Source organism: Tursiops truncatus, chromosome 20, assembly GCF_011762595.2.
Source record: "Tursiops truncatus isolate mTurTru1 chromosome 20, mTurTru1.mat.Y, whole genome shotgun sequence".
Lineage (NCBI taxonomy): Eukaryota > Metazoa > Chordata > Mammalia > Artiodactyla > Delphinidae > Tursiops > Tursiops truncatus.
In genome coordinates this window covers 50,351,932-50,377,182 of record NC_047053.1, presented here as the reverse complement: position 1 = coordinate 50,377,182, position 25,251 = coordinate 50,351,932, and the positions used below count along the sequence as shown (strand labels likewise).

The window sequence follows — 25,251 nt, the reverse complement described above, 5'->3', positions numbered from 1 at the left end:
CCTGGCGGTTGGTTTCCGCGTGGAAACGTTTGGAAAGGCCTGACTAGGACAACTGATAAAGCGCTACGCACCTGGCTCCACCAGAGAAGCAACTGGGCCGGCGGCCGGCTCCAGTGCCCGTTTATATCCCTCCTCACAAAATGGCGCCCGCGCCACCCGGAAATGAAACCTCTGATTGGCTCGTCTCGCCCCGCCCCGTAACGTCCCTGCCGCGCGCCCCGCCCTTGTCCGGCGCGCCTGCGCAGAGCCCCGCGGGCGGGTCGAAAAGCGCGCAGTCACTGCCGATGGGAGGGGGAGCGGGATTTGCCGGCAGTTGGAAAGCCCGCGAAACGCTCCTTCCGGCTGCGAAGCGCGCTGTGACGGCAGGAAAGGGAGGTGCTCCCCTACTGGGCTCCGCCTTCTTTTCATGCCAATTTCTAAGCTCCACGCAGGTTTTCTGCTCGGACGTCCGCCCCGCCTCTGTCGGGGGGCGTACTCCTTTACCTTGCCCGTCTGTGTTTGCGGCCTCCTCAGACCGCGTCTCCAGGCCCCCTTCCGCAGTTCCTGTCTCCTTCGCTGCGTTCCGCTTTTTAGCAACCCCACCCTTGCCAGAGCCCACGAGGTCGGCCCCGCTCCCCCGGAGCGGGTGAGGGAGCCCTAGCGGCGCGCTTGCACGTCCCGGGTCGCCCAGGACTACATTCCCCAGCAGGCCCAGCGGCCGGCGCCGCGGCTGCGGTCAGGTGACCGGGTCGCCTGACCTGCGGTGAGTCAGGGCAGGGAGGGCGGGGCCGTGCTGGCCGCTGCCTCTGGCCCTTGGCCCTAATCCCCCTCTCGGGCCCCTTAAGTTGCAGCTACAACGTTCTTGGCGTTTCTCCGGGTGTTGGGCTCTTCCCTACTCGGATCGTGTCCTAGGAATGTCCTAACTGTACCCGTGGGGAGAACTTCACCCTAAGCCCGGGATTCCACTCCAAGACCTGGAAGTTGACACCTTGGCTGCCCCGCTCCTGGATTTGCCGCCTCCTCTCACCATCTCATTTCTTCTCCCAGGATTGCAGTGGGTTCCCCCCGAGGAGAGCTGACTGCCCTCTGCTGCTGCCGACCTTTTGGCAGAGTTAAGCCAAAATGTCCCCGGAATCTAAAAAGCTTTTCAACATCATTATTTTAGGAATTGCCTTTATGTTTATGTTCACCGCCTTTCAAACTTGTGGAAATGTAGCGGTGAGTTGGAATTTGATCTCCTTCCTTTGAAGTGCTTATCATAATGCATTCCAAAAATGATAATCAACGTTATGTCTAATAATGCGCTTAAGTCGCACCTTTTATTTTGTCACCTACGCTTCCTCGTTTTCCATGATTAGGTTTGATTTCATGTGGCAGACGTTTCTTGTTGGGGTCGTTTATTTCTCTTACTTGATTTGGGGTTTGTATGCTGACCCATTTATATTTTTTATTTATATTAAGGACTACATTAGTACTTGGAGAGTTGAGGGACTAAACCTAAGGCCTAGTTTCAGATGGTCTTCACCCTTCCCCACCCCGCCCCCACACGCCCCTCAATGGTTTGCCTTCTGTTCTGTAGTCCGTTCTCTTCTCTCGTGTTAGAATTTCAGTATTAAGTATTCGGCATCTTGAATTTTTACTCTATTCCAAGTATTTGGAGAGCGACTTTCTGGGGTGAGGGCAATTACAAAAGGTTTTCATTGATTAGTTTTATCTTCCACACAGCAAACTGTCATCAGGAGCTTAAATAGCACAGATTTTCACGGCAGTGGCTATACCAGGTATTGTACTGTATGATTGGTTTTACTTTGTATATCACAGATGTTGCTTAATTTCATCAAAATCACAGACAACGTATTGTAATTAGATTATTACTGATTTTTTTTCTTTATCTAGACTACTTAGGAGAACATAATAGGATGAAGGTGATGAGTTTAGGTTTCATATAGAATTAGACACTGGGTTTGAAATACTGGCTTCAAAACTTAATTACTGCGATATCTTAGGAAGTTGCTTCTATGAGCCCAGTTTCCTTGCTCAGATCAATGCGTGTAAAGCGCTTGGCACAGTGGCTGGCATTTAATAAGCACTCAGGTATTGTCATAATTACATCTTCCAAATCCTAAACAGAGGATGTTTTATATGACTCTCGAAATATTTGGTCTTCCTGTTTTTGTGATTTCGTAATTATTAATATATTGTCATCAGGAGTTTTTAGCTTTTTGTTAAGGTGTTTAGGGCCAATTTTACAGGTGGAGAAAATGAAATGAAAAGATCTTCATAAGTCACTAGTACGTTGTGGTTGAAGTTGGGAATGTAATACATACCTGTATGTAAACACTTACAGATTTCTTACTTTCTCTATGGTTAAATACTAGATTGCGGCCAACCCCTTACCCGCTTCCTCCCCAAATGTTCTTATTTGGTTCTGTGTTACCTAACCTAAATCTGACCTTATATATGATAATTGAGAGTGAAAGAATGCTAATGTCCATTTTTTGAAGTGATTAATAATAATACCACAATTTTTTGTAATGTTTTGTCTTCATGTATACTGTAAAGAACAAATGAAAGAACATTTGATATTTGAGAGATTCATAAAAGCCAAAGAATAATTGACTTGGTTTTATAAATAGTGGCTTATAAATGACTCTTGAAATGATTTTAGTCACACTTTGCCACAAGACATATATACTGGGGCCAGGTCTACAGTAGCTGAATAATGTTCAAGTGAGACAGTTAGGTTGAGTTAAATAAATTCTGGTTTAAGCAAGTTTTAACTATGTGATTATTTATAGCAGTGAAATTTCATGCTGTTGCCAGGAGTTGTAGGCTAAATTTGTAGGGCAGATTGGTTGACTAGGGCCTCTGGAGTCAGATTACCAGGGATGGGATTCTGGCTCCACCACTGACCAGCTATGAGGCTGGACTTTTGACACGTTACTTACCCCTCTGTGTTTCAGTTCTCTTTTCTATAAAATGAGGATAATGATACGTTTTTCATAGAGCTGTGTTAGCTGCTATTATAATTTACTGGTACATTAAAAACCATATTGTCTAAGGCAGACTGATTCAAAGAAACATTTGACAAGACTTCAGTGTTTTGTACAAGTGAAAACTTTAATATGACATTCAGTGTAAGGATATAATTATAAATCCTGACTAAAGAATATGAGTGCTTATTGCAAAACAAACTATAGACTAAGTGGGTTTGAAAAAGTGATCTTTTGACAGTCTTTCAAGAGTTGTTTTTTCCTTTTGTGTGTTGTGTGTGCAGCATGGCAATTATTTATGGAGTGTTCTCTGCTTCAAATTTGATTACGCCGTCAGTGGTTGCCATTGTAGGACCTCAGCTCTCTATGTTTGCTAGTGGTTTATTTTACAGGTGAGTAGTCCAATTTTCTTTCATTTAATGAGAACACCTTCAGCTTCTTTCAAGCACACAGTAAACTTTTAACGAGAACTTGCTGACTCGGATTGAATAGATTATAGGAAGTATTTCAGGGATTTGGTTCTCTACTTGATGCTCAGGGACACCATTGTTTTAATGTGATGGAATTTGTGTATATTTGCTTTCATTTTACCACCAATAAAAATAGCATCCAAAAACCTTTCTCTACAAGAGTTGAAAAGAACTCATGAAGTGATCTTATTTTGTATCAAGTTGACTAATGGGAATTAAAACGAAATAACTGAACTTTTCTTCTGGGCTATAGAACTGCAGTCCCACTATGTACTGAGCTGTTGGCAGAGGCCAATTGCAGACCTTTATTCAATGTCTCAGTTCACAAATTTGAAATAGTACGTTAAGAAATGGATAGGTCACATTTGTCCCCTTTTTGCCAGTACCAGAGAAGCCCTTTACAGGTTGAATTTTTTTCTTTTCTTTTTTTTTGGCTGCGTTGGGTCTTCCTTGCTGCACGCAGACTTTCTCTAGTTGTGGCGAGCAGAGGCTACTCTTCATTGTGGTGCACGGGCTTCGCATCACGGTGGCTTCTCTTGTTGCGGAGCACGGGCTCTAGGCGTGCAGGCTTCAGTAATTGCAGTGCATGGGCTCAGTAGTTGTGGCTCGCGGGCTTAGTTGCTCCGCGGCATGTGGGATCTTCCTGGACTAGGGCTTGAACCCGTGTCCCCGGCATTGGCAGGCAGATTCTTAAACACTGTGCCACCAAGGAAGTCCTACAGTCTGAATTTTAAAAGAAGAGATCCCTCAGAATTGATTCCTAGAAGGCATAATTGGCATTCTGTTTCAGGTATTGTTTGACTATAATACGTTGACCTGTTATATTTTAGCATGTACATTGCCGTTTTTATCCAGCCTTTCCCGTGGTCCTTCTACACAGCCTCTGTTTTCATTGGAATTGCAGCTGCTGGTAAGTATTTTGATGTTCATTTTCCCTATTTTCCAGGTCTTATCTAAGAATATTATTTATATGTTTAGTATATAAAGCTAAATGATTTCATTCCCTTGATAAACTTTTGATTTGAATTTTAGTACTTTGGACAGCACAAGGAAACTGCCTGACAATAAATTCAGATGAGCACACTATTGGGAGAAACAGTGGCATTTTCTGGGCACTCCTACAATCCAGGTAATAATTCTTACGGCTCAATCTTTCCTATAATTTTTTTTGTCACACCATTTTTTAGACCCTGGTTGTGTTGAAAACTCAGATCTTCTTGTTTCATGAGTTAAGTTCCTAGGTACATGTGATGGAGATTTAAAATTTTATGGGATTACTTACAAATGCATGGACCTACCTCATTGGAATTTATGACTCGTAAATGGAAAATAATATTAACCATAATGTATTTAGCACCTGCTATACTTTAGGTACTACTGGGCTCTTGAATTTCAATAATCCTCACAACCTCCTGCAATAAGAAGGTATTAGCTCCATTCTACAGATGAGATAACAAAGGCTTAGTTAAAAGTTAACTGATCCAATCATCTGGATTCCAAAGGCCATGTCCTTCCCACCCAGCTATGCCACCTGGTAGCTGTTAACAGTTAAATTTCTAAAGTGAGACTAACTCTATAATGATACAGCATATTATATATTTCCTAAGTAAAAAGCAACAACAGTCATTCTGTCATGGAATCTGTCCTGACGATTTACCCTCATGAATCCTAAACGCCTAAAATTTTGGCCATGATAAGACTTAACAAATGCAGATGTTGTTTTAAGAGATTGTATATTCTGAAACTGGAGTGTAAGTGAATGATTTCTTCCCTAGGAAAATACTAAATAAAGTATCTCATTAGATGCAGATAACTAAATCATGGATTTTTTTTTCACCAATTCTTTAAAATATAGGATTTTAGAGGAAGGGTAAACTTGTTTCCAAGGAGTCATTTCCAGACCTTCAATAAGTCGCATGTTTCACAGTGAGTCAGGTCTTTGGAGGACAGTCTGAATCAGGCTTCTCTCATGGGGAAGGAGACAGTTCCATCTGGCTCAGTTGAGTTTTTGAGAAAGAGGGTGAAGTTGATGTTTTCAATGACTTAGGGCAGGTAGATAACTTCTTTAATCATGTAGGCCTCTCTTTCTCTTCTTTTACAGGTAATGGAAAAATTATTTCAAAACCCATAAATATGAAAATAACTTCCCAACATCCTCTCCCTCCTTTTCTTCCCCCAGCTTGTTCTTTGGAAATCTCTACATATATTTTGCTTGGCAAGGGAAAACTCACATATCAGGTTTGTCTTATTCACTGTGCCTCATTCAGTAAGTTCAGCGCAAAATAGCTGTTCCACGGAAATGCCCCATATTGCTTTGTTCACATTGTTCTAGTGAACCGTGGTACCCTCAGTCCTCTCACATTTTAGCTTTTAGTCATCTTTTCCCTTGGATTATGTTATTATACTAAGACTACAGTTTATGACTGCACTTCAGGCAGCATCTCAAAGTGCGGGAGAAGGTTATGCTCTGTGTGAGGAGACTAGTCAGTTGTCAGAAGACTTTTTAATTCAGTTGTTTTGTCTGTTCCCTTCTTTGATTAAAAGAATAAGATTAAGTTCTTGTGCTGTTTTTCTTTCGGCTTATTAGTATTTCTCTGACTGAAAGACAAAGGGGGATGTATCCTATTTTTCTCCTTGTCCTAGGTTTTTACTGATGCAGTAAAGTAAGATTTAATGACAAAGTGTGTTGATGGTTATAAACAAACATAGTACTGAACATAATGCTAACTCTGGAATTGTTTGTATGACCAGTACTATCTACTTTCGTCTTTGTTTTTCTCCCTAGAGAGTGACCGAAGAACAGTGTTTATCGCCCTGACAGTGATTAGCCTTGTGGGGACAGTTCTCTTCTTTCTCATTCGGAAACCAGATTCCGAAAATGTCCTGGGAGAAGATGAATCTTCTGATGACCAGGACCTGGATGTCAACGAGTAAGAAGTTGGAAACATTCCTTTCTATTTTAAACTATATTTTGAGTAGGTCTAGTCTAGGAATTACCAGCCTTTTATAGCCCTAACTGATAATCCAGTGCTGGGCAGAAATGAGGGACAAGTTTTAAAGCAAATAAGCAGAGAAAGAAGATAAAGGGGAGCTGCCAGGGAGGAGGAAGGGAAAGGAAGGTAGACAGAGGCGGGGAAGGTAGTGAAAAGGTTTGTGGGGGATTTAAGTCTAATCCCAGGTCACCAGCTGTGTGACCGTGGACAGTAGCAATGTTCCCCTGAGTTTCTCTAGGCCTCAGTTTCCTCATTCAATTCAGCAGACATTTCCTGTGTTTTAATGTGTGAGGATATAGGCTCATAAAGTTATATAGAAAACAGGGCTTCCCTGGTGGCGCAGTGGTTGAGGGTCCGCCTGCCGATGCAGGGGACGCGGGTTCGTGCCCCGGTCCGGGAAGATCCCACATGCCGCGGAGCGGCTGGGCCCGTGAGCCATGGCCGCTGAGCCTGCGCGTCTGGAGCCTGTGCTCCGCAACAGGAGAGGCCACAACAGTGAGAGGCCCGTGTACCGCAAAAAAAAAAAAAAAAAGTTATATAGCAAACAGTCCTCAGTTACTATTTCTTGGATCCAGCCCTAAAATTTTCCCATCATGTGGTACAAGTGAGTGGCAGGGCCATCAGCAGACGTTACAGATGAGCTGTGGTTACACCCATGCTCTGGATTTTTTTTTTTTTTTTTCTTTTGCGGCATGTGGGCCTCTCAGTGTTGTGGCCTCTCCTGTTGCGGAGCACAGGCTCCGGACGCGCAGGCTCAGCGGCCATGGGTCCCAGGCCCAGCCGCTCTGCGGAATGTGGGATCTTCCCGGACCCGGGCACGATCCCGTGTCCCCTGCATCGGCAGGCGGACTCTCAACCACTGCGCCACCAGGGAAGCCCCATGCTCTGGATTTTGCAGTAACCTGTGCAGGTAGTTTTCCCCGATGTAGTCCTTACTGGGAAACAATTACACAGTCCTGTTTTTCTAAAAATTGTGAATTACCTTGAGCATATTTCTTTTCTTTTATTTCTTTTTTTTTTAACAAAACTTTTTGTTGTTGTTGTTGTTTTGTTTTGGCTGAGCTGCATGGCACACAGGATCTTAGTTCCCCGACCAGGGATGGAACCCGCGCCCCGTGCTGTGGAAGCACGGAGGCTTAACCACTGGACTGCCAGGGAAGTCCCAACAAAAGTTTATTTTTAAATGTACAATAGGCTCCCAAACAGCACTTCATTCTAGCTGTAGGTGGCAACAGATGTTATGACTGGGAAATCCAGATGGTTAAACAGGAATGGAATTAAGGACCATCATTGCCTCAGGCACAAAGAACAGCTTACTTTTGGCCATATTTCTTAATTCCACCTCTGGCCAGGGGCCCTTCTCTGAGGCCTCCTCTCTCTGTTTCTGCTTAAATGTCTTATCTTCCTCATCCATCTCCTTGTCCTGGTCCTTGGGCTGCTTCAGGGGCTGCTTCTTGCCACGTTCGAGGCAAGACATGGCTCCTTCCTCCCCTTCCCCAGACCCTGCCACCGGAAGCAGGGACCTATTTCAATTATAACTAAAACTGTTTGAAACATCACAGATGATTTCTCTGCAGGTTATCATCTAGATTTGAAGAAAGGGGAATGAGAAATCTTCGCCACTCTTGTTCTGCTTTGTGAATTGATAAAATTATGAAGCTTGCCTTATAAGCATTTTACCTATTGTTAAAAATTTTGCATCGAACTTTCTGTGCTGCCTTTTTAAAGCCCAAAAAGGGCATAAAATTCTCCAGTCATAGGATCATGAAGCATTCAAAATTTGCACTGTTCAGAGCAAAAAAGACATGTTTATATAAGTATACAAACATTAGTGTGTATATGTACCACATACATGTTTTTTTAAGCACAAACCAATGGATATTGGAGAAGGGGTCTGTGAAGATGAATGCCACAGATTCAACAAAAATTAAACACCCATTCAGTCAGCAAATGTTAGGTGTTGGTACTGTGAAGACAAATACAACCTGTCCCTGTTTTCAGGGAACTTTTCTGATAGACAAGGGGTCATGTAACAGTCATAAGGTGCAATGCTGAGGGGTACCACTTAGCCTTTTTTAGCATTCTCTGTTTCTGAATTGTCTTCCAAACTTGAAACTTGTGTCTTTATTCTGTAAATAGCACCATGTGCCAGCCGTCTTCTAAAGGGGAGGGAAGGAGTAACGAACAAGACAGAGAATTCCCTGTTTTTATGTAACTTAATTGTAGAGGGGCTGGTAGACGATACCCCATAAGAAAATAGCAGAGTAAGTGCTAGAAGGCAGTGAGAAAGGGGGAGGTGGTGGAGAGCTGGGAGGTGAAAAGGTGTGAAGATCTACTGATGGCCATTGCAGCAGATGCCAGGGGTGGAAAGGAGTGTGGTGGGCACCAGGAATGCCAGAGGCGCCTGGGCCTCTCACAGTGCAAGTAGGAGTGCACTGTGAGAGTAGTGCAGCAGACAGAGAGTTGATTACATAAGGATACAGCAGGAGTTTGGATTTTCTTCTTGGTGTGATTAGAAGCCATTGAGGAAATAAGTAGGATCTGATTTTAAAGGATTCTACTTTGTGGAATCCACTTTGAATGATTTGCAGCTGATAGTAGCTGAGTTGATTATATTTTAATAGTCTATAGAGTACAAATCAGTTTCTACTTATTTGGGGCCTTGAGTGTGAAATAGTATAAGCCACACCTGATCCTGTCCAAGTACTAGATGAGGGAACTGTCATTAAATGGCATTCACATAGTATTTGCTTCCAGGGAAGGCATGAGTTTTTATGGTGGGGGAAAACGTTTTCCTGTTGGTTAGAAGATACTACCATTTTTGTGTTAGTAATTTATTTATTTAAGTCAACTAGATCTCCTTTAGGTTTTTTTTTTTTGCTGTTCTTGTTATTTTCGGTTTGTTTGTTTGTAAATGATATCCTTTAAAGATCTAAGAGGAGTAGACTTGGCTGGTAGGGTAAGAAATGTAATTTCTTAAAAACTTTCTTACCCTAATCTTGTAAATAATTACACTTAAGTTACTTTATCTCAATTAATTCTCACAGGTAAGTGATAGTGTCCCTGTTTTATAAATGAGGAAATGAAAGTTAGAGAAATGAAGTCACTTGTCTAAAACCACACAACTAATAAGTGGCAAAGCAGGCCTCAGCCTCAAAGCCCACGTTTTTAACCCATAGATGACATCGCACCCAACCCCCTACCGCCAACGATGGCGATGCTTTTCAAGAGTTCTAACACTGAAGAACCACCGAGTAGTTCTTACATAGTTGGAGTGGTGGAAGATTGAGCCCTCACAAATTGTTTTTACAGTTTGGAAACAGCGTAGGGGAGATTTCTGTCCTGCCTGAAGTATCATTTGTGAAAAAGACATGCAGGACTCCGTGCCCTAAATTTAATGTGAGGGAATCGTGCTCCGCGGTGGCGCTTTAACCACATCGTTCTCTGAAGCAAGGACCTGGGTCGTGATGGGACACCCTGGAGCAGGGAGCGTTGAGGCCACTGAAAGTGTTTGCCAGACCACGTAGAGGACAGCGCTTTTACAGATTTAAGTGAAAATGTGATAGTATTCTTGTTCTCTTTCTCCATTTTCAGGGGAAAAACTTTTCTCTTTTTATCTTTTCAGGTCTGCCCAGAACAATATGACAAAGGCAGTAGATGCATTTAGTAAGTATTTTCTGTGTCTGAAATGCAGGAACTGTTCAGGAACAACTTCAGCATTTGCCTTTCCCCCTTTCCCTGGTAACTTTGGATTGATGATACCCCAGTATTTTCATGCTTCCAGGTATGCCGCTCTGAAATATGCTAGTCTTCTCAGTAAGTATCTCTGTAACGTGGGGGATGTGAGGGATGGAGGGTAATTCCGTGCCCTACCTGAGCACGTGTGTGAGGGGGGCCTGAGGTTAGGAGTTTACCCGAGGAAGTGAGGACACAGACCATTTCTTCGTGCATCGCTTGTCACTCCTCAGAGCCACGCAGGAGCTTGGGTGACCCAGTAGCGTGTAAGGCCAATCACGCTCATCTGTTGAGGGTTCTTCCTGACTAAACCTCTCGATGTGCTTTATGTTGTTTTGTTCTCACGACAGTTCTGTGAGTATCGTATAACACACACGTATTATTATCTCCATTTTATAGAAGAGAAAACTGAGGCTTAGAGAAATCGTTTACCCAGGGTCAAACAGGGCATTCCTTTCTTGTTATCAGAGGCTTAGAAAGCCACGTTGGCTTCTTTGGTGAACATGGAGTCAGGCAGAGGGAGGCTGATGGCCTTCAGGCTTATGGGATGGTTCGTCCAGCCTCCCTGCTCTATTACTGAACCCCTCTCTGGATGTCTCTTGATATTAACCAGTTTCAGGATGTCCTTCCTAGGCAGTTGTACAAACTTTGCCTCAACTCCTCTGTAAAATGAGACACTAACACAGTTAGGGCCTCACGCCTTTTATCACAGAGCTGGTTGGTTACTTGGTGTAGGGTTCAGTAGTAATAAGAAACTGGGCTGTCAGGTTTGAATGGAGAGAAAGAAGGCAGCGGCCAAAAAGGACAAGACATATGAGGTGCTATAGGGCAAGAACATTTAAATTTACGTGACGATTCCTGGCAGCTAGGGAGCAGTGTGACGTTATGAGGTGGCAAGGAAGCCGAAGGCAAAGAGAGAAAGGAAAAGGAATGTCCAAGCTTTTCTGTCTGTGAGCCGGTGGTTCATTTATTATTTAATCGTGACTTTCCTTCAGTTGGTGCCGTGGTAGGTATTGTACAGAAAGGGTTCTCGCTTATCTAGAAGGCGCTTCATTCCTCAGTTGAATGTATATGTGTAATGCGATTCTAGAAAATTGCAATAAAATTTTCTTAAATCTATTTTTTGGTCCTGATGAAAGGTTCCTAAAGTTCACCTGGAAGAATAAACGTCTGTCAATAGCCAATATAATTTTTAAAAAGAACTTTCCCTAATAAATATCAAAACCTGTTATGCATCCATTTGAAAACATTGGAATACAAAGAGCAGTGGAACTGAAGTCTAGACCCACAATGGAATTCGGAATACGGTAAAGTAGTCTTAGAAAAGCAAGGCCAGACAGCTGACTGCATGGGAAAAAATGGAGTCTTACACTAACATTCCAGGTAGATTAAATGTAGAAATGAAGCCATAATAGTAACCGTAAGAAATTAATTTGGTGGAGGAAAGCCCTTCACGCAGGTCTGTCAAACAGGGAAAAGAATGCTCTTTGGGGGACTTACCTGGTGGTGCAGTGGTTAAGAATGCGCCTGTGAATGCAGGGGACACAGGTTCGAGCCCTGGTCCGGGAAGATCCCACATGCCACGGGAGCAACTAAGCCCATGCACCACAACTACTGAGCCTGTGCTCTAGAGCCCGTGAGCCACAACTATTGAAGCTTGCACACCTTGAGCCCGTGCTCTGCAACAAGAGAAGCCACCGCAATGAGAAGCCTGCGCACCACAACGAAGAGTAGACCTCGCTCGCCGCAACTAGAGAAAGCCCGCGCACAGCAACGAAGACCCAATGCAGCCAAAGAGAAATAAATTAATAAATAAATAAAATTTAAAAATAATATTAAATTAAAAAAAATGCTCTTTGGTTACCTAAAATATAAAATTTCAGTCTCTCAAAATCTAATGAGTTAAAATGGCAGGGAAAATATTTACAGTATATGATAGTTATGAACCAATAAGAAAAGCATAAACACCCTAGTAGAAAATATTTATTTTATAAACAAAGGAGAATTATTATAAGCTAAGTATAAGAAATGCAAATTAAGTTTTCTATCAAATTTCAAAAGATAAAAAATAATTCTCAGTATATGGGGCATAGGTACATGCGTAAGACCACAACGCTAAAAATATACACTTGTATTACTTTCTGTGATTTGTCAGTAAGTATCAAAAGCCTTAAAAATGTTTATACTTTTACCCCAGCAATTCCACTAATAGGATTATCCTCAGGAAATAATTAAGAATTTTGGCCAAGATTTAACTACTGTTTATATTAGTGAGAAATGGAAATAATTTAAATATTCAGCTACAAGCCATCTATCCAACAGATTACTGTAGCCATTAAAATGATCACTACGAATATTAGAAAATGTTTGTTATGTGAAAATAAATTATGAAATAGTATAAATAGTGGAATTTCTTTTTAATAAAAAAAGCATAGAGAGTCTGGGAAGAGACCCATTAAGGTGTTAGATTATTTTCCTTAATAGAATAACTTCATTGAGATGTGGTTCATAGTAGTATACAGTTCACCCATTGAAAGTGTATAATTCAGTGGTGTTTAGTATATTCACAGAGTTGTGCAACTGTCACCACAATCAATAACCTATTCAGGGAGTTCCCTGGTGGTCTAGTGGTTAGGATTTGGTGCTTTCACTGCCATGGCCCAGGTTCAGCCCCTGTGCGTGTGGCCAAAATTAAGTTAAAAAAAAAAAATTATTTTGGCCACGCCATGCTGCTCATGGGATCTTAGTTCTCCGACTCTGGGTTGATTTTTCATTTTCTTGATGGTATCTCTTGAATCACAGAAGTTTAAATTTTTGATGAAGTCTGATTTAGCTATTTTATCTTTTGTTGTGTGTGCTTTTGGTGTCCTAGAAGGCTTTGCCTAACTCCAGGTCACAAAGATTTACTCCTGTATTTTTTTCTAAGACTTTTATAGTTTTAGCTTTTACATTTTGGTCTGTGATCCATTTTGAGTTAATTTTTTGTTTGTTTGTTTGTTTTGTTTGTTTTTGCGGTACGCGGGCCTCTCACTGTTGTGGCCTCTCCCGTTGCGGAGCACAGGCTGCGGACACGCAGGCTCAGCGGCCATGGCTCACGGGCCCAGCCGCTCTGTGGCATGTGGGATCTTCCCAGACCGGGGCGCGAACCCGTGTCCCCTGCATCGGCAGGCGGCCTCTCAACCACTGCGCCACCAGGGAAGCCCCATTTTGAGTTAATTTTTATGGATGTTGGGATGTAGGAGTCCAGCTTCATTCTTTTGCACGTGGAGATCAGTTGTCCTAGCACCATTTGCTGGAAAGGCTATTCTTTCTCCCATTGAATTGTGTTGGCACCCTTGTTGAAAATCAATTGACTGTGAATGTAAGAGTTTATTTCTAGATATATGTCTGTCCTTATGCCAGTACAATGCTGTGTTGATTATTGTAAATTCTGAAATTGGAAAGCATGAATTTTCAGCTTTGTTCTTTTTCAGGATTGTTTTGGCTATTATTGGTCCCTTGAATTTGCATATGAATTTTAGGATCAGTTTGTTGGTTTCTGCAAATAGATTATATTGGTTTTTTTTTTTTTTTGATAAACAATTTTTCAGAGAAGTTTTAGGTTCACAGCAAAATTGAGAAGAAGATACAGAGATTTCCCATATATGCCCTGCCCTCACCCGCACATAACCTTCCCCATTATCATTGTCCCTCACCATAGTGGTACATTTATTACAATCAGTGGACCTACAGTGACACATCATTATCACCTAGAGGCCATAGATTACATACATTAGGGTTCACTCTTGGTGGTGTACATTTTATGGGTTTGGACAAATGTATAATGATGTGAATTCACCATTATAGGATCATACTAGATTATGTTTTAAAATTTCTTTTCGTTACCTAAATCTTCTGATTAGTCAAAAGCAGATATGCTTTGCTAATGTAATGTTTTTAATTAAAAATATTGTTTTAAACTTTGTTGATCATGTATTTTTTTTCTGGAAGTATGTGAAAATGATTGGTGAATATATTGCGTTTAGTTTCACTTTATTTTCGTGAAATTGAAGAAGAAAAAAAAACTATCTTCTTTTGTATATGGAGAAATTCAGGACAGAGTGTGATTTATGTGCGTTTCCTGGTCATCCGTTGAATAGGAACTAAAATCTGGATCCTCAGGCCAAGGATGAGCTGTAGGGGCCACACCACCGCCTCCAGGGCTAACTGAGGCCTGAGCGCTCCTGCTGCAGAGCTGGCCGCACCAAATAATGTCTCTGTGAGACTGGAGAGCTTTCATTTATTTCCAGGCTGGTTCTGATTTGGGGTGGATTTTGGTTTTGTTTTCCCCCGCCACCTTTTTAAAAAATCTGGATCTGCTATTAGTAGGATCGTAGATAAGTGGCCTTAAATTATGAAATGTGAGCAGGTTCAAGAAAGTTAAAATGTGCAGTTTTTAGAAATGCATTTTCCATTGCAGATTTCAACTAAGTTGAACAACATAAAAATAAACATTAAGGGGATCAGAAACAAATAGGCAGAACTGAAGTTTCAGTCCTCAGATCCAGAGAGAGAATCTCAGGAGGCAGCATCCCAGCTTCTGGTGGTCAAAGAGCTCCGCTGCTGATTCTGACCTAGAGTCCAGTGTTAAAGCTGCCCTGTGACAGTTCCTTAGGGAAGTCAGCACTTTGCCAACTGCTGGCTCTCTTAATAGCCTAGCCTTTAATCAAGTCTGTTGGAATATTCTGTTGTTTTGTTTGGTTCTATTTCTTTTCTCTGTTTCATGTTTTGTTTGTTTTCATGAGAGCTGGAGAATGTGTTAGAGAAAGCACAACTCTAGACTGTATTTACACAGTTGAAATCAACATTTTTTTTATAGGGCAGATTTAGTTCATACCTTAACCATTTGAATCTGAATCATTAACCTCTGTCCCAATGTATTTGTTTATTGGCATTATTGACAAGAGGTGTTTTGGTTGAATGAATGTTTTATAAGTTTTGTTTGATTGATTAAAATGTAGTTAAGTACTCCTAAATTTTTTTTTCCCTTTTTTATAGAAAAGTCTCTTAAGTTATGTGTCACCAAGGAGATGCTCCTTCTTAGCATTACAACTGCTTATACAGGTAATGGGATTAATTATGGTTTTGGTTTTCTGTGGCTGCATAAGTACAGTAAGGGTTGAAAACAGCAACTGTGTTACTTTCTCACAATTCTGTGCATTGACTGGTCTCGGCTAAATGGTTTTTCTGATGGTCTCGGGGTCTCTTGTGGCTGCTGTTAAAGGGTGGCTGAGGCTAAAACTTCCAAGGAAGTTTCATTTGCATGTCTGAACGGGTCTGATGCTAGCTGGGTCTCAGATTTCTCCTTGTGTCTCAGCCAGCTATGTGACCCCCTCCCACACTGGTGAAAGCAAATCATAGGGCCAGCCCAAATTCAGTGTGGGATGATTCTACACAAGAGTTTGAAAACTGGGAGGCCTGGTTCATCCTAACCAGTGATTTTAGGGCAAAATAGAACACTACAGAAAATAATCATGAGTAAATCTGTGTAACTTGGCGTGAATTAAGATAATTTTTAATGAAATGGAATGAGTTCTGTGGCTTACAGTGATAATGTGATGTGATAATAGGTGGAATACTCTTAGGTCTTAAGGAAATCAGTTTCCTTGTAAAAATTGCTCTAATGTGTCAATTATTACTTTTGCCGTTACAGTTGACCCTTGAACAGTGAAGGGATGGATTAGGGGTGCTGACCTCCCCCGCAGTTAAAATCTTCATATAACTTTAGTCCGCCCTTTGTGTCCGTGCTTCCTTATCTGCTGATTGAACTAGCTGTGGATCCTGTAGTCTATATGGACCCACACAGTTCAAACCCGTGTTGTCCAAGGTTCAACTGTATGTGCCTCATCGGTATAAACGTCTTATTTTTAGGTCAAACGGAATAAATATTAAACATCCTCAGAATTCAGTTAAGGTTTTGTAGCGTTAAGGAATCAGGTTTTCTACTCATTTGCTCTAATTTTCTACCCGAATTTTTGGAATTTCTTTTCCTAGGACAGTGTGTTTAATTAAAACTTTTGACTTTAAGCAAAAGTGGATAGTAGGTATTGGTCTTACAAATGTATATCCCTGTTCCCTTGGGAAGCTATTAATAAGGATAATGAGCACTTTAGTTTCACTGTTACAGGTTTATGTTAATTATGTTCTCTGTTCATCCCCTGTCTGCGCACAGAGTGACCATTTTTAACATAAGGGTGTCTTCGCTTATTTGAGTTGTATGCTTTTATCTGAAATGTGTGACAACTGCCGTCTTGTGGCTAGTTCCATGTCATCAGTTAGGTCACGTAAAATTATGCTGTGCTTGGGGAGTAGCATTTCAGCCTGTGTGCATTTTGTTTTATGCGTGTATAGCTCAAATACTACTAGTCACGAAGAAAAACCAGGAAAGGGAGACTGTGCATTTTTTTCAATACTAAATCCAGCGCTTCCCAATCCATGGTTGGTTGCATCTGAGGCTGCAGAGTCTTGGATATGGAGGGCTGACTATGGGACTTGAGTATCTATGGAGTTTTATACCTAGGGACAACTGTAATTTAAATCTCATTTTTTTCTGAAGGTCTGGAATTGACTTTCTTCTCTGGTGTATATGGAACCTGTATCGGCGCTATAAATAAATTTGGAACAGAAGAGAAAAGCCTCATTGGACTTTCTGGCATTTTCATTGGCATTGGAGAAATTTTAGGTTGGTTTAAGAAAAAAAGTTTTTGCACTAAATCAGTTTGTTACAGAAATTTTAAGTGTACTTCACCTCTCTATCCTTGAATTTCTGTTTCCTTGCTTTTATACGAATGGGTATGTCTTTGTTTTTTTTTGTTGTTATCACTGTTCTAAAACTAAATTACAAAACATTTGCCAAATAATTCAAGACAAAACCATAAGTAAGAAAACATGGTCTCTCCCAGCTTTTCCTCTTAAAATACTTAGGGAAGGTGTATTAGAATTCCTGAATTTTTTTAAATTTATTTTTTATTTTTTAGTGTGTTAGTTTCTGCTTTATAGCAGAGTGAATCAGCTATACATATATCCCCATATCTCCTCCCTCTTGTGTCTCTCCCACCCTCCCTATCCCACCCCTCTAGGTGGTCACAAAGCACTGAGCTGATCTCCCTGTGCTATGCGGCTGCTTCCCACTAGCTATCTGTTTTACATTTGGTAGTGTATATATGTCCATGCCACTCTCTCACTTTGTCCCAGCTTACCCTTCCCACTCCCCATGTCCTCAAGTCCATTCTCTACATCTGCATCTTTAGAATTCCTGAATTTCTTATTCTCTGAATCTCTGACACCAGTTGGATGTGCGACAATACAGTTCAATTCTGACACTCCTAGAGTTAGCATCGGACTCCACAGGTTCAAGGGTGTAGTCCTGCAAGACCAGCCTCACTTGAGACATCAGTCATTAAGTCCTGGGTCCCAGGCTATCTTCCCTTCTGTCCAGCTTGGCTACACATTCAAGGGTTCCCACCACACCCCTGGAAAATGCTATACTTACTGTTAAAGTTTATTATAAAGGATGCAAACGAACAGCCGGATGAAGAGGTACATAGGGCAAAGTTCAGAAGGGCCCCTAGTGTAGGAAGCTCTGTCCCGATGGAGGCTGGGTGTGGTACCCTCCCGTCATGTGGATGCAGTCATCACCAGGAAGCTTTCCCAAACCCGTTTTGTAGGGATTTAGGGAGATCTCATTATGTCACATGGTTGATTAAATCATCCACCATTGGTGATTAGACTCAGCTTCTACCCCCTCTCCCCTCCCCTGAGATTGGGGGGTGGGGCTGAAAGTTCCAACCCTCTAATCAAGGCTGGGTCCTTCTGACAACCAGCCCCCCCATCCTGACTATCTAGGGCCACCTCCATACCCCCTCAAGGATCACCTCATCATCATAAACTCTGGTGTCATTGGAAGGGATTAGTTAAGATAACTAGAGACATTGCTTTCACTGAGAAATCCCTAGGGTTTTAAGAGCTCCATGCTGGCAAGTGGAGAGGAGGAGAGGACAAGGCAAAGACCAGATCTCTTCTTATTATACCACCAGGTATTCCTTATTCAGCAATGATCCATTCAGTACTTGCAGTATATTGGGTGTTGTGTCACATATGAGGAACTTACCAATTCAGCACGTATTTGTTGGGAATCCATTGTATGAACAAAACATGGAGCTTATATTCTTGGGGAAGAACACAGACAAGAAAAAACATTGGAAACTTAGAATGTCAGACAGTGATAAGCACTATGGAGAAAGCAGACTTGGGTGTATTTTTGTTCCCTAATTCAGCAGTCCCCAACCTTTTTGGCACCAAGAACAGTTTCCTGGAAGACAGTTTTTCCATGGATGGGGGCGGGGGGCATGGTTTCGGGATAACTCAAGCACATTACATTTACTGTGCACTTTATTGCCATTATTATTACATTGTAATATATAATGAAATAATTATACAACTCACCATAATGCAGAATCAATGGGAGCCCTGAGCTTGTTTTCCTGCAACTCGATGGTCCCATTGGGGGTGATGGGAGACAGTGGCACCTGACATGTGTTGCTTATGTCCAGTCTACTCCATAAGATGCAGCTTAATTGTCACGTGGCACTACTGATAGGGTTTTTTTTTTTTTTTAGCAATTGATATTGTCATATTTTTGGAGTTTAGCAATCCTAATAGGTGTGCTGTGGTATGATTTTAATTTGTAATTCCCTAATAGTATATGATATTTTTGTATGATTTTTACTATCTGTATATCTTTTTTGGCCAGGTGTCTTGTTCAAATCCTAACTCATTATTTATTTATTTATTTATTTTTGGCTGTGTTGGGTCTTCGTTTCTGTGCATGGGCTTTCTCTAGTTGCGGCGAGTGGGGGCCACTCTTCATCGCGGTGCGCGGGCCTCTCACTGTCGCGGCCTCTGTTGTTGCGGAGCACAAGCTCCAGACATGCAGGCTCAGTAGTTGTGGCTCACGGGCCTACTTGCTCCGCGGCATGTGGGATCTTCCCAGACCAGGGCTCGAACCCATGTCCCCTGCATTGGTAGGTGGATTCTTAACCACTGTGCCACCAGGGAAGCCCCACTGATAGGGTTTTGATATGAGTCTTCAAGCAACTGGTTTATTATGGTCTCTGTGCAGACAAACCTCTCTGCTAATGATAACCTGTATTTGCAGCCACTCCCCAGCGCTAGCATCACCGCCTCAGCTCCCCCTCAGATCATCAGGCATTAGATTCTCAAAAGGAGCATGCAACCCAGATCCCTCGAATGCACAGTTCACAGTAGGGCTCATGCTCCTATGAGAATCTAATGCTGCTGCTGACCTGACAAGAGGTGGAGCTCAGGCAGTAATGCGAGCTATGGGGAGAGGCTGTAAATACGGAAGAAGCGGCTGGCCTGCTGCTCCCCTCCTGCTGTGGGGCCCGGTTCCTAGCAGGGCACCGGTACCCCTCCCCTAATTTATTGCCAACACCTGGCACGTGTGTGTGTGTGTGTGTGTGTGTGTGTGTGTGTGTGTAAACATGTTAATACAGTTACAGAACTTGTTTTAATGTCTTTGCTCATTCTAACATCTGCAACAGCTCTGGGGTAGTGTTGTTTTATCCTTTACAACTTTATCGAGACATAATTCACAGGACGTGTAGTTCACCCGTTTAAAGTATACAGATGAGTGTTTTTTAGTATATTCACAGGGTTGTACCGCCATCACTGCAATCTAATTATAGAACATTGTCATCACCCTTCTCCAGGAAACTGCTAATCTACTTTCTCTATAGATTTGTTTATTCTGGACATCTTGTGTAAATGGAATCATACAATATATATAATCTCTTGTGTCTGGCTTCTTTCACTTAGCACAATGTTTTCAAGATTTTCCCATGGTGTAGCATGTATCAGTACTTCATTTCTTTTTCTTTATTTATTTTTTACTTCATTCCTTTTTATTATCAAATAATATTTAGTTGTATGGATCTACTACATTTTATTTATCCATTTATCATGTCACAGACATCTGGGTTGTTTTTGCTTTTTTTTTTTTTTTTTTTTGCGGTACGCAGGCCTCTCACTGTTGTGGCCTCTCCCGTTGCGGAGCACAGGCTCCGGACGCGCAGGCTCAGCAGCCATGGCTCACAGGCCCAGTCGCTCCGCGGCATGTGGGATCTTCCCGGACCGGGGCACGAACCCGCGTCCCCTGCATCGGCAGGCGGACTCTCAACCACTGCGCCACCAGGGAAGCCCTGTTTTCGCTTTTTGGCCATTATGAATAACGCTGCTGTGAACATTGGTGTATACTTTTTGTGTGAGCTTACGTTTTCATTTCTCTTGCATGTAAACCCAGCACTAGAATTGCTGGGCCATATGCTAACTCTGTGTTTGACTGATTTGTCTGCTTACGATGGGTCCTGTCTTCCTGTCTCTTTGCATGCCTGGTAGCGTTGTGGATACGAGCCATTGTGAACCGTACCTTGTTGGGTGCAGGATGTTCTTTATATTCCTGTTAACGTTCTTGAGCTTTGTTCTTGGATGTGGTTCATTTACTTGGAAACAGTGTGATTTTTTTTTAGGTCTTGCTTTTAAAATTTGTTGGACGGGATCAGGGCACTGCTCAGACTAGGGCTAATTATCCCTCACCCCTGATGGAAGACGCTTCTGTGTACACCCAGTGCCCGTGAATAATAAGATTTCCAGTCTGGCTGGTGGGGCCAGGCACTCTTCCCTGCCCAGGGCAGGGCACTAACACCTCTAATCCTCTTGGAAGTTTCTTTCCAGGCCTCTGCTCATTTACTCACATCCTGTGCTGATCAGCTGTCCTTTCTTATACTCTGTCTTGGGGACTCAGGCACCTTATCTCCCCAGACTCTCAGCTCTGTCTCCTCAACTCAGAGAGGCTGCGGGCCTCCACCTGCCTTCCCTCCTCTCCTCCCTCTCCCTCCCTGCAGCCCACAGCCTCTCAGTCAGCTGGGGCAGGTGTGGGCCTCACCTCATTTGTTTCCTGACTCTCAAAGATCACTGCCCTTTGTCGCGTCTTCAAAACCATTGTGTCATATTTCTGGTACTTTTTTTGGCATGTGGGGGAGTGGGTCACCTGTGTGCATTTTGTGATCTGTTTTGTCTTGTTTATTTTTAGTCCATTTGCGCAGCCGTGGCATTTTTCTACAGTAACTACCTTCTTCTTCATTGGCAACTCCTGATCATGGTGATGTTTGGGTTTTTTGGAACTGTTTCCTTCTTCACTGTGGAGTGGGAAGCTGCTGCCATTGTAGCCCGGGGCTCTGTTAATAACTCTGTTTCAACAGTTATTTCTTACTTTCTATATTTGTGCCTTCTTTCTTTCTCTCTTTTTTGATTAAATTAGCTATTGTTTTGTCCGTTTAATTTATTTTTTCAAAGAACTAAGATTTTGATATAGTAACTTGGCCTTGGGTTTTTCTGTTCTCTACTTCATTCATTTTATAGGTGGAAGCCTCTTTGGCCTGCTGAGCAAGAATAATCGTTTTGGTAGGAATCCAGTTGTGCTGTTGGGCATCCTGGTGCATTTTATAGCTTTTTATTTAATATTTCTCAACATGCCGGGGGATGCCCCTATTGCTCCTGTTGAAGGAACTGATAGCAGTGCTTACATCAAACCCAGGTACAGTGACTCTCCTTTTTCTAGTAATTTAAGGAAGAGTGGGAGGTAGAGGATGGCTAGGAATTTAGAATGGAGCAGTTAATCCTTTTCTGCAAGTCTGTTATCTTTAAAAGGTCATCTGTCAAGTGTTAATGAAGCCAGAATGAGTTTAAATAGGAATCCATAGAGAATCCCAAGGTATTTTTCTAATTGCTGGTTTTAACCTTTCTCCCCACTAAATCTTTTTCTTGACCTGTGAAGGAGCACATAAGTATCTGATTTGAACTTTATATCTCTGCCTTTCAACCAGTGAAATGTCTAGAAATTTGGGCCCCGAGGAAGAGCAATGAGGAGCGAGGGGTGATCTGCCAGCTGAGCCGGCCACCCTGTTCTCTCACAGTGTCCACAGGAGCTTTGAGGGTGTCATTTTTTTGCACTCAACTCTCAGAGTCATTGTAGATGTGAGTGTTTATGTCTAGATCCACAGTCCAAGAGCAGCTCTGCCCCAAACACAGTGTTTGCTTCCCCAATAGTTAGTAGACCAGAGTTTGCTAGACTGCGAAGGTGAGTGCGTTTGAGCATAAATTCTGACTTTGTAAATTCCAGTATTTATTCATACTTGTTTCATAGTGTTTAAAACTTGAAAGTAAAATGCTTTTGTGGGTGAGTTGTTTCTACATTTTAATCAACTCTAACAAATATTGTTAATGCTCACTCTAAATTAATTTTGTTTTATTCAGCAAAGAAGTTGCCATCTTCTGCAGCTTCCTGTTGGGGCTTGGAGACAGCTGCTTCAACACCCAGCTGCTTAGTATTCTAGGTTTTCTCTATTCTGAAGACAGTGCACCGGCTTTTGCAGTCTTTAAATTTGTGCAGGTAACCTCTTCTTCAGATTGTGTTTAAAGCAGGGTCTATTTTTTTTTAGCAAACTTTGTTTTCTTAATATTTCTTAAATGAAAGTCAAGGACAACCTTTAAAAGGATTTATGGGACTTCCCTGGAGGTCCAGTGGTTAAGACTCTGCACTTCCACTGCAGGGGGCGCAGGTTTGATCCCTGGTCAAGGAACTAAGGTCCCACATGCTGCATGGCGCGGCCAAAAATAAAAAATAAAATAAATAATAGGGCTTCCCTGGTGGCGCAGTGGTTGAGAGTCCGCCTGCCGATGCAGGGGACGCGGGTTTGTGCCCCGGTCCGGGAGGATCCCACATGCCGCGGAGCAGCTGGGCCCGTGAGCCATGGCCGCTGAGCCTGCGCGTCCGGAGCCTGTGCTCCGCAACGGGAGAGGCCACAATAGTGAGAGGCCCGCGTACCGCAAAAAAAAAAAAAAAAAGCATTTGTGATTAGAGTTAGGAAGCAATGAGTAGTGTGATCTTTTTTGCCGCATCACTTGTATAAGAGATTTTATGTTCTGGTCTCTCTGTGGCTCAGACTTCCTTAGATACCAGAACTCATAGTACACACATGTAACAGGAGTGTTTCACACTGTTCATGCACATTATTTTATAACTCCTGTTTTTTACAAAATACCATTTTAAACAGTAGCTTACTTGATTGTTCCCAGCTCTCAGCAGGAGTTTGTGGTGCATGTTTGTGAGCTAGTGACCAAGGAAGTGCCGTGTAGATGCAGAAAGAGCAGGGAGCCGTGCAAGGCACAGGAAGCCTTGGGTCAGAGAGCGGTGGGGCTCTTTGTGGAGCGGCTGGGTCACCTGTGTGCATTTTGTGATCTGTTTTGTCTTGTTTATTTTTAGTCCATTTGCGCAGCCGTGGCATTTTTCTACAGTAACTACCTTCTCCTTCATTGGCAACTCCTGGTCATGGTGATGTTTGGGTTTTTTGGAACTGTTTCCTTCTTCACTGTGGAGTGGGAAGCTGCTGCCATTGTAGCCCGGGGCTCTGACTACCGAAGTATTTGATGAAGGGTGCGCACGAGAGGAGGCTGCCTCTTCAGACAGCTCGGCTGGGCGGTAGGGCTCGGTGGAGGAGGCCCGCTCTCATCTTCACAGTACATTGGAGGATGTTTAGGATGGAAAATCAGAGATTTAAGACTGCTAAATCTGCCAGAGTTGGTATTCAAGTTTACAGATGTTAGTTGTTTAAAACTAGTGGAATAAGGGAGACTTGTACTGTCGATTATGATTGTTCAAAGATGTTGTTTTTTCAGTTCATCTGTCTCGCGTTCCTTTTGATCATGTTATAAACGTGTAGGTGTTTTCTTCTCCCCCTGTTCTCTTTGAACGATCGTGCTTTGATTGAAACTACTAGGCCATACGTCATATAAAGACTCCTGCTGGGTATGGCGTATGTGTTACTATGTAATAAAAGGGAGCATATGCCACCCCACACGTGTCTGGGAATGACATTTAAATAAATCATGTGATGCTGAAATGGAATCTTTGAAAAGATTTGCACATTCTTTCTCTTTAAATGTTTTTGTTTGATAAAGTTTTCTTACCTTGTAGTTCATAGCAAGGGGGGGCGCTAATCAAGTATTATGAAATGGGGTAAAAATTGTCTTAAGTTTTAAAAACAGGAATCTAACATTTGTAGATGAACAAAAACACATTTACTGGGGGAGGATTTTGCTAGTAATTTTCCTGGAGGATGCAACGCATTAAAAAAAAAACCCCAAAACATGTAGTGAGGTCTAAGCTATGGTGGCAGGCTGCCGTCACTTATATATCTTTTTACAGCAGACACCATTCCATAAGTGTGTCTGGGAATGGAATGTAAGTGTCTGGGGAGATGTTTAAATGGAAATGTTAACTTTTTTTTTTTTTGCTGTATACGGGCCTCTCACTGCCATGGCCTCTCCTGTTGCGGAGCACAGGCCCCGGATGCACAGGCTCAGCGGCCATGGCTCACGGGCCCAGCTGCTCTGCGGCATGTGGGATCTTCCCGGACCGGGGCACGAACCCGTGTTCCCTGCATCGGCAGGCGGACTCTCAACCACTGCGCCACCGGGGAAGCCCGGAAATGTTAACTTTAATCCATAAGAGCTTAAAACAATTATTTTAATTGAGGTATAGTTCAGACACCATAAAATTCACCATTGTAAAGTATACAATTTAGTGTTTTTTTTAGTACAGTCACAAGGTTGTACAACTGTCACCATTATCTTTTTTTTTTTTTTTTTTTTTTTTTTTTGGTGGTACGCGGGCCTCTCACTGTTGTGGCCTCTCCCGTTGCGGAGCACAGGCTCCGGACGCGCAGGCTCAGCGGCCATGGCTCACGGGCCTAGCCGCTCTGCGGCATGTGGGATCTTCCCGGACTGGGGCACGAACCCGTGTCCCCTGCATCGGCAGGCGGACTCCCAACCACTGCGCCACCAGGGAAGCCCCTGTCACCATTATCTTTTCCGAACATTTTCATCATCCCAAAAAGAAGCCCCGTGCCTGTTAGTAGTCATTCCCCGTTCTCTGGCCTGGCACTGGCAGTTACTCATCTACTT

The 25,251-nt window shown here is 42.6% G+C and overlaps 1 protein-coding gene across 2 annotated transcripts; it reads left to right on the top strand.

Moving 5' to 3' along the window:
• The first annotated feature begins 281 nt into the window (after positions 1 to 281).
• Positions 282 to 24,193, top strand: MFSD11 (major facilitator superfamily domain containing 11). Of its 2 annotated transcripts, XM_019938783.3 has the most exons (14): positions 282 to 742; positions 1,027 to 1,197; positions 1,705 to 1,760; positions 3,257 to 3,364; positions 4,273 to 4,352; positions 4,475 to 4,571; positions 5,622 to 5,680; positions 6,228 to 6,372; positions 10,061 to 10,101; positions 15,208 to 15,273; positions 16,766 to 16,891; positions 21,649 to 21,823; positions 22,543 to 22,678; positions 23,552 to 24,193. In XM_019938783.3, exons 2-14 carry the CDS (start codon positions 1,102 to 1,104, stop codon positions 23,714 to 23,716), a joined length of 1,350 nt encoding a protein of 449 aa, XP_019794342.1. In that variant the 5' UTR covers positions 282 to 742; positions 1,027 to 1,101; the 3' UTR covers positions 23,717 to 24,193. The 2 variants fall into 2 exon arrangements, with proteins under 2 accessions (XP_019794342.1, XP_073653261.1); XM_073797160.1 differs by lacking the exon at positions 282 to 742 and having other exon boundaries at positions 763 to 1,197.
• The last annotated feature ends 1,058 nt before the right edge of the window (positions 24,194 to 25,251 follow it).

Bases quoted from the DNA above. Each gene is read 5' to 3' on its own strand.
- MFSD11 (XM_019938783.3), top strand. From the start codon at position 1,102: ATGTCCCCGGAATCTAAAAAGCTTTTCAACATCATTATTTTAGGAATT. The intron at 1,198-1,704 runs GTGAGTTGGAAT...TCTTCCACACAG, and splicing joins AAACTTGTGGAAATGTAGCG to CAAACTGTCATCAGGAGCTT. The intron at 3,365-4,272 runs GTGAGTAGTCCA...GTTATATTTTAG, and splicing joins GCTAGTGGTTTATTTTACAG to CATGTACATTGCCGTTTTTA.